Below are 14,117 nucleotides of genomic sequence, written 5' to 3' on the forward strand. Positions count from 1 at the left end.
GGGGGGGAATCAGTGATAAACAATGAGCTTAATATTCAGTTCAAGGTGTCTCAGATCCAAGAAATGTTTGCAAATCTTCATTGTAGCCTGGCCATTCCCAAGAAGATCAGAGAAGGTGTTAGGTTCACAAACTCTCATATTTAGCACTAGTTCTGAATATACGTAGTCCTTGACTTTCAACCATTTGTTTAGTTACAAAGGTACTGAAAAAAATAACTTACATTGGTTTTTCATACTTCTAACCGTTGCAGCATCCCCACAGGCACATGATCAAAATTCAGATGTTTGACAACTGACTCATATTTATGATGGTTGCAGTGTCCGGGGATCATGTGATCTTCTTTTGTGACTTTCTGACCATGTCAATGGGGAAGCCAGATTCATTTAACTGCGTTATTGACTCAGCTGCTGCAGTGAATCACTGAATAATAACTGAATAACTCTGGCAAGAAAATGGGGGCAAAACTCAACACCTGTTTTGTTTCACAACAAATTTTGGGCCCAGTTGTGGTTGTAAGTCAAGGACTATCTGTGCAATGTAAAATGTGTCTCCTTTATATGTTCAACAAAACGAAGCATCTTCTTTGACAAAGACAGATGAGAAGAAAACTGTGTTTAAACTTCCTTTACACACCACGCACTGCATTTTAAAAGGGATATAATCTGCATCCAGACTTAGTTGTGAACTTGATATACTTCAGTTAACTGCTTTGTAAGTGTGCATAAAATACCTTTAAAAAAATTCCTCCAAATGTCATTAAAAGTTGAGTATTTTATTTTTTTTCCAGGAGTTGTACTCGTACACTTTAAAACAATACACTTAAATGAAACTCACTATTACGTTGTGGATACACAACGGGACGAGGCTACACATAGAAAAATACACATAGCCAGTAACATTTTGAAAGAAGATGTAATAGAGGGATGTATGTATTTGTGTGTAGGTGCATGCTCATGTTGTTTATTGGTTTTGGTATTTGGTTTTGTTTAGCTTCTGTATTTTTCTACTCTCTCATCTTTCATTACTGCATATTAAGACTGTTACTTAAAACCTATGGTAGATTAAGGAGAACTATCAGCCACAGTATCTCTGCATGCCATGTGGCATTAAGTGTCAATAAGTTCTAATATTATGGTATTTTTTTTTAAAGCATAGCTTAAGGTAGATGCCGGCTTGGGCCTAAATGTATTCTACAACATATAAGCTCAAACAAAACTTTGCAAGAGTAAAAGAAGGCCGCAAGCAACAAAACAGGTTTTATATTTTTAAAATAGTGCAATTCAGAAGAGCATTTTTCTTCATGTAGAGGGGCAAACCCATTCCCACATGCGTATATCTTCATATATGATCTGTTAATATTTTTACCTCTAGTTGTTAGTGCTAATGTCCATTACCTGCAGTGACACAAGTCTATCTTATTTTGGTTCACTGCTTGTTTAACTCTGCTGCAGTAACAAGACAACTACAACTACTAACTATGTGTGCAGTTACAATCTGGAACTTCATCACCAAAGGGCTTTCTGGAATTAAAAACTTTAGACTTTTTTTAAAAAAACAATTCGCTGCAAAAAAGTTTACTTTGCAGCAAGCCCACGCTTCACATATCTAAGTCTAGGTGTTTTTTTGTTCTTTGGGATTATTCCTTATTGCTATCATTATTATACTACTCTAATTCAAGTTTGATATCTTCATGCCTCTCTCCCAACCACTCTTATTTCCCAATATGTTGGCAGTGACAAGCAATTGGTTATGCACAAGAAGTTGCTAAGAAGTTGTATAATCCTTCTTCATAACCATTGCCTGGATCCATTGAAACATTCACAGCTGCCTTCTCCCACATCACAACATACCTTGTACTCCCAATGTAATATACCTTTCCATGACTGCCTAATCCAGTTAGGAAAAGAAAAACAAAAGGTGTGAGAGAAAAGGGATACAAAATAAAAGCAAATAAAAATAATAAATCAAAGCCAAATCAAAACATTGGATAAACAGCCCTTACAACATTCTGCACGTGGTTTTTTTTTATTATTATTGTTTGTTTACAGCAAAGATCTCAAAAATTTCGTTAATGACCGCATTAATTTAGACGGGGTTATATTTTATGTGATTAAAGGTTAGTGAAAAAGAAATCTGAAAGGGAATTAATGTTGCATGTTCCTGAAAAATTAACACTTTATATTTCTTGGGGAGCACCTTGAAGAAGAAGGAATAAGATGGGGGATTTTGTTATTTTTCCTAAATAATGCTGACCGAAAGCTACCTTGCAAATCTGGGAGGCTTTTGTTGTTGATTTTTCAACTCTTGGTCAGCATTTGCCAATATAGTTTTGCATATTCCTACTGCATGCATAACTCAACTGACATTAACAAATAGATTGTGTGGTTTTTTTTATCTAAGGAATTCGGCAATTTGTTATTAATCCTTGGGGTAGCTATGTTATGAAGCAGAGAATGTAGCCTTTTAGTGACATCTTAAGTGTTTCAGCGCCTAGCAACAGGGGAGCCAGACCTGGAACCAGGTCGGGAACCGGAGCTTCCCTTTGGAAAGAAGAAAGAAAAAAACCAGGATTAAAATTAACATATGCAGCTGAAATACACTACAATATACATATTTTGTATATCCAATTCCATTCGGCCCATGATTCAAAATAGCTCTCCAAAAATGGTTGAACCTCCCTCAAGACTGGCACAATAGAATTAGGATTCAATTCAGTAAGGTGGCATCTTTATTGTAATTCAGAAATGGCAGCTGTTACAAACCATGGAAAGCCACTGAGAAGACTGAGGATGAAGCAGAGTTTATATTGCTTCAATTTCAAATTCAACACACATTTTCTCTATTTTCCTCCCATGCAATGGAATTCTTAGCCTTCCCTTTTTCCAGGCTCACTTGGTAGCAGCCATTGTACGTTTGCAATTCTTTGCATTCCTATTCTGAGTATTGGCTGCCACTAATAGAACAATAGGAATGATATTGCACAAAGAATGGATAGAGAATAGCAATTAAATTTTGATTCACAATTTGGCAATTCTTCTGAGATTATTGAAATAAGGTAGTAGGTAAACAAAGCATTTTGTAGCCTCTTCAATTTAGTTCATATGGACACACTCTGTCATACCTAGAAAAACAGCAAGACTATTTTCTTTTGAAAAAGGAGAAATAGTGTTAACTCTGATGTTTGCCTAGAATTCCAAGTTTTCAACAAACTTTCACAACAGTGAATCAATAGTAATGTACTTTGCAATAATAGTTCATATTCTCTGTATTTGTAATCCTATTATACATTTTGCCTATGTTCACAAACTTGGGAAAGAGAAATAAATTTGCAAATCTCATATTTTGACATATTTCCAGCCCCAAATAATTTTGTGATTTACTTTCCTACCCTAGTTAGATATTGCAGAAACAAAACCTTCATACTTCCTCAATTCCTCAAAAGACAGGAAAATCAAGGTGGTTCTCATAAACCCAGAATATTCCGTGAAATCAGTTCATAGTTCACGTTTTGAGTACTTTCACCCTCTCTACTACAGGTAGTCCTCAACTCACAACAGATCATTTAGTGACTGTTCAAAGTTACAACAGCATTGAAAAAAGTGACTTATGACCATTTTTCACACTTAGAACTGTTGTAGCATCCCCATGGTCACATGATCAAAATTCAAACGTTTGGCAACTGACTCATATTTATGATGGTTGCAATGTCCTGGGATCCTGGGATCATCTTTTGCTACTTTCTGACAAACAAAGTCAATGGGGAAGCCAGATTCACTTAGCAACTGTGCTACTAACTTAACAACCGCAGTGACTCACTTAACAAATGGGGCATGAAAGGTTGTAAAATGGGGCAAAACTCAACAAATGTCTCAAGAGAAATTCTGGGCTTCATTGTGGTCATAAGGTTGAGGACTACCTGTAGTTCAGTTTCAGGATTAACACTGCTACCTGTCCCTTATTCTCTTTGCAGCCTTCCTAGCAGAGTTGCAAAAGGAAGGCAGGAACCAGAAAGACAGAGAAGATTTAGCTCAACAGCTATCAGATTGATTTAAAGGATTGGGTATTAAGGAACCTTGTTTTTTTCAATTTTTAAACAGCCTATCTCCTGTTGCTGGGTGCATTCCTTAGATTTCTAAAATGTATGCTTCCATAATTACTTGTTGAGTCAGAAGGCACCGTATTACCTTATTTCAATAATTCACTGTTCATTTTTAATCTCAAACTACTCAGCCACAACATTATTGCTTAGTTTCATAAATGACAGAGCACAGTAATTATACTTAATGGCTTATTAATTATGTTCCATGAATCACTGATTTCTATGTTATTGTAGTCCTATTAAATCCATTACTTGTCATGGAAGCTCTCCTTAAATTTGTTCTGGTTTTAGGAACCAGGGTTTAAAAAAATATATCTGGTGGAATCTAATAATAGGGACCATTTCATGCTAAGTTAATGTCAAAAATAAACCTGCATTTTTGCCGGTGCTTAGGAAGAAGTGGGAGGGAACTTTTTTTGGGTAAAAGAAAATAATAAAATTGTCTATAGATAGATAAAAATTATTAGGAGAAAATACTTGTCTCATTCAAACATAAATAAAACTGACTGTCTAGACTAGTAACCCAGGCTATTCTGGGCTAAATTTTACCAACTAAGGAGAATAGTCAACAATGAAGGTTGTGAGATTCTCAAGGAAAACATTAGGAGGAAAACTTGTCTTTCAAAATTAGTAACATTTGTATATTTGTGTGGAGGTGTGTGCAGCTGCTGTGAAATTGGGGAAAAAAGGAAATATTTAAAACTGAATAAAATAATAATAAAATCTTTTAAAAAGAGAATGGGATATTTTTCCACATATACTTCAAAGTGAACAGTATTTATTTTAGTGGAACTTCATTCCCCAACATCATCATTTTGAAGATCTAATTCCTGGTAATATGAAGCAGATGTAATTGTTTTTTCCCAAAGGCCATCACTCTGCTAAACAAATAATTCCCTCAACACTGTCAAACTATTTACTAAATCTACACTACTATTAATGTTCTCATGGTTTTCATCACCAATCTCTTTCCACTTATGACTGTATGACTGTACCTTTTTGTTGCTATCATTAAGGGTTAAATTGCAACCTATAACCATCATTTGTGTTGTAAATGTACCTTTGATGAAGGTTTTTTTTTCTTTTTCTTTTATGTACACTGAGAGCATATGCACCAAAATAAATTCCTTGTGTGTCCAATCACACTTGGCCAATAAATTCTATTCTATTCTATTCTATTCTATTCTATTCTATTCTATTCTATTCTATTCTATAATCTGCAGTTTGGACAGATATTTCCAAAATATCTGATTTGTATAAGTACAAATGCATAACACCGCCAAAAGCATTGTTGATTTAAAAAAGATGTTAACGTTGTTAAAAAGTTGCTATGACCATTCAATTTTGTATAGTACAGCAAAGCATTATTTGCTCATTTTTTTTGAGGTAGATTTGGCTGAGAGAGAGAGTGCTAGGCCCAAAGTCACCCATCCAGCTTTCATGCCTAAGAAGCTGGTGTATAGAGTTATGGTTCAGGTATTGGACTGATATGAAGAGGATCCAAGTTTGAGATTACTCTCATTTTTTCTGCATCTGAAATAAAATTATTAAACTATAAATTTCTAAACCTCTTTATTTTACTCAATGCATATTAATTTTGAGTTGGGTGCAAACCTCAGTAGTAATTCATGGACCTGACATGACTTTTCCCTATGTGATGGGATTCCATTGGATTTTGTTACATATACTATTTATATTGCTCTCTGCTTGGGTGACTTTTTACATTTAGACTGATGCTAATAGAGATATTTGCCTTAGTTTAGATTTTTTTTATGCTGTAATCAGACATCCAAACTGTTTTCCTCTTTCCAATCTTTCAGTCAATCGCTTAAGACTATTTCCTCGGCTGCTTAAATGAATGCAATATATATTAGCAATAGATAAGGAACAGTTTCTTATGCCTGCACAATGTTGGTTACTTTTGCTGTTCTTAGAATTATTATCTTTACCAGTCTAAACAATTTAGACAGTGTGCCCTGGCCATCATAGCGATATCCTTTGTGCCCCTTGTGAGCATATTTGTGCTCATAGAATTTGCCACTTCCATATCCAGGCCTGTGAGTTTCGCCACCCTGCGAAAGAGAAAAGCAAAATTACAAATATCCGTAGATTGCCATTAAAATATAGAACCATCCTTCAAGAAAATGAGTACTAAATGATCAAAGGATGAATTGTAGCAAAGAATATGGCCTCAGGCCTAATGCCATTTATCCTATGGAAGCCACTGATTTCTGTATGGATGTTTATAGCTCTGTGTCATCGATAGCATGCAGAATGGAAGTTTTCTGCAAATAACTAGTGTTGAAAGAAAATATTTGAACAATTATTGAGAAAAGAGATACTCGGGGAACATTTCTAGCAGAGATAGTGGAAGGTGAATTCAATTCCATTAAAATTGACAGTCTATATCAGTCTAACTTATCTTAGCCTATATTCCCAGTGTTTGGAAATTTCCTGAGGTGACAATGATCCATAGTCACTTATATTACAATTACTCATATTTGTATTTGTTCCGCCAAACAGCAACAGATGAGAGCAGTTAATGGCACACTATCAGAAGGAGATGTTGGTAGAATAAATGCATCCATCTTTAAAGATTGAAATCCCTAGAAAATATTATATGGAATATTATCCAGAAAAACAGAAACATGGGACATTTGGAGCAAGTACTTACAAATCATTGTTATCCGCTTTTGAAAAGCATTATTAAAAATGAAGAAAGAATTGTTCAACATAATTGTGTAACTGTATGAAGAGAACAAGTAATTCAAAGAATTTTTCAAATAGTAATCTGCTTTGTTACTAGTTCTTCAAACGAAACCTCATTTCCAGCATTGGTAATATGCAGTCTTAATGACAAACTTATGAAAATTGCCTCAGCCAACACATTACAATTATGTCTTTATTTTTTAAGTGTTTCCTATCAAAGTAATGACCTGGCTCAACCTTCCAAGCAGCAACCACATCCGGCAAGTTTTCTATGGATTCCAACTGTTATTATGAAAAAAACCAGTAGGATTACGGTGTAGATAATTAAGGCATTTCACTGGGGATGTAAAAAGCAATTGGTATTCACTTCTAAGGGTTTGCAAAAAAAATCAGTTCATAATGGGCATTGCCAACACTCTGTGATCATGTTCAAATGCAATCTTATTGTAAACTACTGGTTTATGAGAATCCCTTCTGTTTATATCTTTCTTGCACTTCTACAAAATCCAAGGTGTTTCAGCTATAGTCTTGTAAATTTGCAATAATTTTCATGAGTACCTTGTGGCCATTTTTACCAAAGGCAGAGTACAGAATATTCTACCGTACTTGGGTGTAAATTATTGGAACAATATAGTTATCTTCCAATATCATTTTATAGCTGAGCTTTCTGATGGAGATAACAACTAGACTTATACTGCTTTACAGCACTTTCTGAGCAGTTTGCTCTCAACAGTCCGGATCCTCATTTTATTGACACTGTTCTAGGCATCTGTTGGATGAAGTAGCTTGGATCTGCTCTCAGCTGGACTCTGGCTATGTAAATCCTATGGACTTGTTTGAAGCCCAGTTAATTATGACTTCCTGGAGAAAAGCTTTGGGGGATCTAAATGGAGAAGAACAGCTTTGGCTTAACCCAAGAAAATTTGAGTGGCTGAGAGTTTTGGGATCCACCAGGTCTGGAGTTCCTCCATCTTTTACTTGGGGTACAATCTTCCAAACAGATATGCTACACAATCTGAAGTTTGGATTCACAGTGCCACACTGGCTATAAGTTTCCAAGTGCCCTTTCTAGCTATAGGACTCTTCATTGTACAGGGCTCAGTACAATAGGATTGCCCATTTCTGATCAGTTCTGACCATCCTGCAAGGTCCAGCAGGATGGGCATGCTTTGAGGTCCTTTTATGAAATAATGGGACCCAATAAACATATATATTCTGTCACAGTGTCTGACCTTTGGAACAATATACCACCATCCCCACACATCCAAGTATCTCCAACCCTGATAACTTTTCATAAAGTCTTAAAGACCTGGTTTCCCCCACCCACGAGCATTAATCCATAATGTTGGTTTCAATTATGGCATAGTGTTGTGTTGTTGTGGCTTTCTTTTCTTTTCTTTTCTTTTCTTTTTTTTTTTGCATTTATATCCCGCCCTTCTCCGAAGACTCAGGGCGGCTGACATTGTGTTAAGCAATAGTCTTCATTCATTTGTATATTATATACAAAGTCAACTTATTGCCTCCAACAATCTGGGTCCTCATTTTACCTACATTATAAAGGATGGAAGGCTGAGTCAACCTTGGGCCTGGTGGGGCTTGAACCTGCAGTAATTGCAAGCAGCTGCTGTTAATAACAGACTGTTTTAGCAGTCTGAGCCACTCAAGGACCCTTGAGCAGTCTGAGCCACTCAAGGCTTTCTGCTATTAATTGTTCTATTTATAATTTGTTTAATCTTATTCTTATGTCAGCTATCTAAAGTCGCTATTTGTGAATTGTCAGTTAGATATATGAATAGATAGATGATGGAAGATTGTAGATATAGATATAGATACACTGAAGCAGTGGTGGAATTCAAATTTTTTAAACTAAAGTTTCTGTTGGCGTGGCTTGGTGGGCATGGTGTGACTTGGTGGGTGTGGCTTGATGGGCATGGCAGGGGAAAGATACTGCAAAATCTCCATTCCCATCCCACTCTGGGGCCAGACAGAGGTGGTATTTGCCAGTTCTCCAAACTACTCAAAATTTCCGCTACCGGTTCTCCAAAATCTGTCAGAACCTGCTGAATTTCACCCCTGTACTGAAGGTATGGATTTAGATAAATTCATTGTCACATTGCCTTAATGTGAACACTCTCAAGAAAAGCCAATCTTTAAGATAAAGATTAAAAAAATTATGGATTATGAGCAAGAGGGAGAAATAACCTTTGACTCTGAAACTCCTCTGCCTGGTTGTCACTAACAGTACATTTTTATAAGCTTACTACTCTTCCTCTCAGCAAGAAATTAATCTATTTTCAGAGACATGTGATGAACAGGCTGACTGCTTTAAGTGACATTTTTAATTCCCATAGATACCCCAAGTCAACAAAAGGGTCCGAACTGATAGCTCTAAACCAGGGGTCTCCAACCTTGGCAACTTTAAGACTTGTGGACTTCAAGTCCTAGAATTCCTCAGCCAGCAGCTGGCTGAGGAATTCTGGGACTTGAAGTCCACAAGTCTTAAAGTTGCCAAGGTTGGAGACCCCTGCTCTAAACATCTTTGAAGTCTGGCTAGTATTCCAGTCCTCTCTAGCTCCAGGGTAAAGACATGGGTCCAAGTAGATTAAAAGATTTGCCCAAGGAAGAAAAAAGAATAAACTGTATCATTTGTTCTCTACAACAAGGGTCCCCAACCCCCGGTCTGCAGACCGCTAGCGGTCCATGGACCATTGGGAACTGGGCTGCACAACTGAGGGCAAGCGCATGAAATTTCATTTGTGCATGTGTGGAATTGGGTTGTGTGCATGAAACAATCTCCTTCCTCCACTGCTGTCGCTGCCAATCTGTGCAACCAGAAAGGTTGGGGATCACTGCTCTACATCATTGTCATAAACACAATTCAGTGTTTCATATAGAAATAATACTGTTATATACTTTACATCTTCATTTTTTTTTTCAGTTTCAAGAAATGGTTGAAAAACACATACATTCTCAGAATATGCCAATGTTGTAAATATAGGGCAAATCCAATAATGTACCATGTTCTCGAATTCATCCAGAACTGGAGCTTTGTACAGTTCATAGTAACAACCAGCAGTGAAATGCACTTACCTTCGCTACCGGTTTGGGAGTGTGAGCTCGTGTGTGCCTCTTCTGCGCATGCACAGAGGGTCAAAACTGGGATGTAATGAGAGGTGGAGCCTCTCACCGCCAACGTTACCAGTTCACGCAAGCTGGATAGATCCGGTTGGATTTCACCACTGGTAGCAACCCACACTTTCATTCCCCCCCTTTCTCCGTCCCATGGACACACAGAACATTTAGGGAACCTTAAAGGAATGCAATTTGCCATGCAGTGAAGATGCTCTGTGCTCAGGCAAAAGGAATCTTAATTTAAGCTTGGCTCATTTCACGATAAAAGCAAGCAATACAACCATGGATATAAAGAAACTGCTTTGGAACCGGGAATGCATCAGTAAGAGTAAAGCAAACAAGCCAAAGTGAAATAAAAGAATAAACAAATATGTACTGGAATTCTGCATCAGCTACAGAAAAGCAAGACAGCAAACAGATGCCCTTTGGGCCTGGGGAAAACAAAATAATTGCGAAGGGAAGCATGTTTATCACCTACCCAGCTAAATCTGCTGAAGGATAATCCTCTCCCCTGCACATGTAAGAAACAAACAAAGTGACATGATAACCACCATGGACTATAAAGACACTGAGGATGCCAACAGCTGGTAGAAAAGGATTATCACGGTTGGACGCGTGGATTAAAATATCTAAAGTCCAAGATGTTTGGATTGCTGTCATGCTATGGGACTTTAGAGGAGTTTTCCACATTACATCTTTCAGATGTGCATCATAAAACCCATTGTCTGATGTGCACATGGATTTTACCAAAGAGAGAACATGGGCCTTTCCTGGTTGTCTGTCTATTGCAGTATAGTTCACGATAAAGCATTTCAAGGAGGTTTTTGAGGACAAGGACAAGGAACTATGGTCCAATGTTCTGCATAATGAATACTTTTCATCCACCCACAGCCCCAGCCTCTGATATTTTATTAGGTCAGAATTTGAAACAAGGCAGTTTGGCTTTCTGTATTCAGAAGCTGAAGCTGTACAGATATTTGAGGGGAAAATTGGAGCAAGTGAACTGTGGGGGTTGTTGTGGGGAAAGTAGGAGAAGGAAGAAATAATTGCTATGTCTGCCACCTTGAGTTGTATATGAAAAAAGGGCAGGCTAAAAGCCTGAAAAGACCTTGTGCTTGTAAAGATTAATTTAGATATTGAAACACAGGCAGCCCTCACAATTGAGCCCAACATTCCTATTGTTAATCAAGACAGTTGTTCAGGGAGGTTTGCCACCGTTTACGATCTTTCTTGCCACACTTGTTAAGCGAATCACTGCAGTTGTTAACTTAGCAACATAGTTGTTAAGTGAATCTGGCTTCCCCATTGACTTTGGTTGTCAGAAAGTCACAAAAGGAGACCACATGACCCTGGGACACTGCAACCGTCATAAATACATGCCAGTTGCCAAGCGACTGAATTTTGATCATGTGACCATGACTATGCTGCAATGGTCGTAAGTGTGAAAAACAGTCATATGTCACTTTTTCAGTGCTGTTGTAACTTGGAAGGGTCCCTAAGCAAATGGTTATAAGTCGAGGACTACTTGTAACAAGCCACAGAATGAAAAGAATAATTTCATAGAGGGAGCAGTAGAGCCTTAGTGCTTAAGACAGTTTCTAATTTTCATTTATCTGGACTCCTTTGCTTGGTCATCAGTCCTTGGTGGCCCTGGCTGCTGTTTCTTAGTGCAAATCATCCTGTACTAAGGCCTCTCTTATTTATAATTTAATAATTGGTGGAAGGGGCAGCCTGGCATGTATCAATGAGATCTGGCTGGTATCAAGAAAGAAGGGGAAGCCCACTCCAAAATGTGGCCATCTAAGGTTTGGGTGTGGCATCAACCACGACCCCAGGACATTTAATAACCCATGTGATTCTTGTGGTTTTCAGTGGCGTTGCCTTTGTTTGTGAAGTTGGGCATGAAGAATCAGATAGGATACTACAGCAACACAGACTATGATCAGGTGTAGGCAATAGTTTTTTTAAGCAACCAAGTACCTGCTGTAACTGCATCATTTAGACCAGCGGTCACCAACTGGTGGTCCATGGACCACTGGTGATCCGTGAGAAAATTTTGGTGGTCCACAGAAAAATTATTTGCATTTTTTATAGTGCACTAAATCAGGGGTCCTCAAACTATGGACTCTTTCTCATGGTGGCTGCTTAGCTCTAGCAACTACCCTAAGGAGCCCGAGCGGGCAAGCAAGGAGTGGCTGGGAAGGGAGGGGTGAGTAGAGGCTGACAAGGCACCCCTTGACATGAATGGCATCGAGTTGGCCATGTCCACGCAGTCAGTCATTAGGCAGATCATATTAGTGGTTCACGGGATTGAAAATTATGACTTTAGTGGTCCTTGAGGTCTGAAAGGTTGGTGACCACTGATTTAGACTACATTGGGCTAGGAAAGTCATTGAAGTATTTTTTAAATAAGGAAACCTTTTCTTTCTTTTCTTCACCACAGGTTATGTACGGTTAATATAATATAAAATATTCACAGCAAGCACTTACTTTTGCCTGAAGAGGAGGTGTTGTTCTGGGTGACACCTGAAAATCAATTTTAAAAAATAAGAATGTGCAAATATATACCATATATTTGGAATTGCATTGTGTGTGTGTGTATGTGTGTGCGAGTCTCTGTGTGGAATTCCATGGTTGTTTTAAGCATTTTTTGGGGCATCCTCTTTCTCTTTCTTGAAAGTTACAAATGACCAATAGAGGGCAGCAAAGGCAATTTTTCTTCTTCTCATTGCTGCTATCTAGTGGGTATCAAATTTCCTGCACCCATACCTGGTACCCACCTGCTTTTCCATTTTCTTCCCAACACAATCAGCTAATTAATATATTGAGATGTTTAGATCTGACTGAAACTGGTGACAGAATGTTACAGATTTTTTCCATCTAAAGTTTTCATATTTCTGCAAGCATTGGGGCTTGTTTAAATTTTAAATTAAATTCTTTTCTTCATGGGACAGGTTCTTGAAATCTGAACTGGCTGTTACTATATGTCCCTTTCTCTACCTTAGCCAGTTGAAGATACAGTAGAACATCTGGTCACAACCATAATTAGTTCCATAACTTTGGTCGCAAACTGATTTAGTCGTGACCCAAATCTAATTTTGGAAATTTGGCACTTACAAAAAAAATGGCATAGAAGGGGAAATTGGCCACACACAAAAAAAGTGGATTCTTTGGTGAGAACCCAATTTGGTCGTGGTCAGAAGCGTTCATGACCAGAGATTCTACTGTATTGGACTTCAACTCCCAGAATTTTTTTTATTTATTTACATTTATATCCCGCCCTTCTCCAAAGACTCAGGGCGGCTTACATTGTGTAAGAATGTAACCCCATGCTGGCTGGGGAATTCTAGGAGTTGAAGTCCATGTATCTTCAGGTGGCTAAGATTGTGAAACACTGTTATATGTAAATAGTATCAGCATCCAGGAAGAGACATATCATTACAAATTAAGAAGCCTTCCTAGATAGCAGAGATTCACTGGCAAGCCGTGTTGATAAGACATCACTCAGTTCAGCTACGCGTATCATTGTGGCTTGCTCTTTATCCATAAATAATCCCACCACAAACAGCTGCAAGGTATAATAACAATAGCAATTAGACTTATATACAGCTTCACAGTGCTTTACAGCCCTCTCTAAGCGGTTTACAGAGTCAGCCTATTGCCCCCAACAATCTGGGTCCTCATCTTTAAAAATTTGGAAGCCTCTCTGCGAACATTTCTTAAGCTTGTTATCTCGTTGTCTGTTGGGTGGAAATATACATGTGTGCCTGTAGGGCATAGGGAGAAACATGCATACAAATATATCTACCAGTATGTGCTACTGGCTAGTTATAATGCAGAGTAAAGCTTCAGAATTGATAAAGATTGGTGATCAATACCACTATTAGATGTGTTTTAACTCAGGGGCTGGGGAATTCTGGGAGTTGAAGTCCTCCAGGCTTAAAGTTGCCAAGGTTGGAGACCCCTGTTTTAACCGATACATAATTAGTAGTTCCTTGCTTTTAAACTTTCAGTCAAAAATATTTGAATGGGATCTCATGGCCCTTGCATTTTTTTAGGAAACCACTAAAATCTGCTCAAATTCATTTCAGGGATATCAGACATTAGAAGGGTTATCTGTGGCACAGCACTGTTCTCTTCAGAACACTTGTGCAGTCCCAAAGCCATGACTCTTAC

The 14,117-nt window shown here is 37.9% G+C and overlaps 1 protein-coding gene across 3 annotated transcripts in view; it reads right to left on the reverse strand.

The window, feature by feature from the left end:
- Positions 1-757: 757 nt before the first annotated feature.
- Positions 758-14,117, reverse strand: part of MBP (myelin basic protein) — a 166,108-nt gene continuing 152,748 nt past the window's right edge. For all 3 annotated transcript variants that reach the window (XM_058178976.1, XM_058178975.1, XM_058178978.1), the window contains exons 6-9: positions 12,432-12,467; positions 10,420-10,452; positions 6,050-6,172; positions 758-2,541 (exon numbers count right to left, since the gene is read on the reverse strand). In XM_058178976.1, the coding sequence (XP_058034959.1) occupies positions 2,485-2,541; positions 6,050-6,172; positions 10,420-10,452; positions 12,432-12,467 (249 nt within the window). In that variant the 3' untranslated portion in view covers positions 758-2,484. The remainder of the gene's footprint in view (positions 2,542-6,049; positions 6,173-10,419; positions 10,453-12,431; positions 12,468-14,117) is intronic.

The sequence above is a fragment of the Ahaetulla prasina genome, chromosome 3 (genome assembly GCF_028640845.1).
Source record: "Ahaetulla prasina isolate Xishuangbanna chromosome 3, ASM2864084v1, whole genome shotgun sequence".
Classification (NCBI taxonomy): Eukaryota; Metazoa; Chordata; class Lepidosauria; order Squamata; family Colubridae; genus Ahaetulla; species Ahaetulla prasina.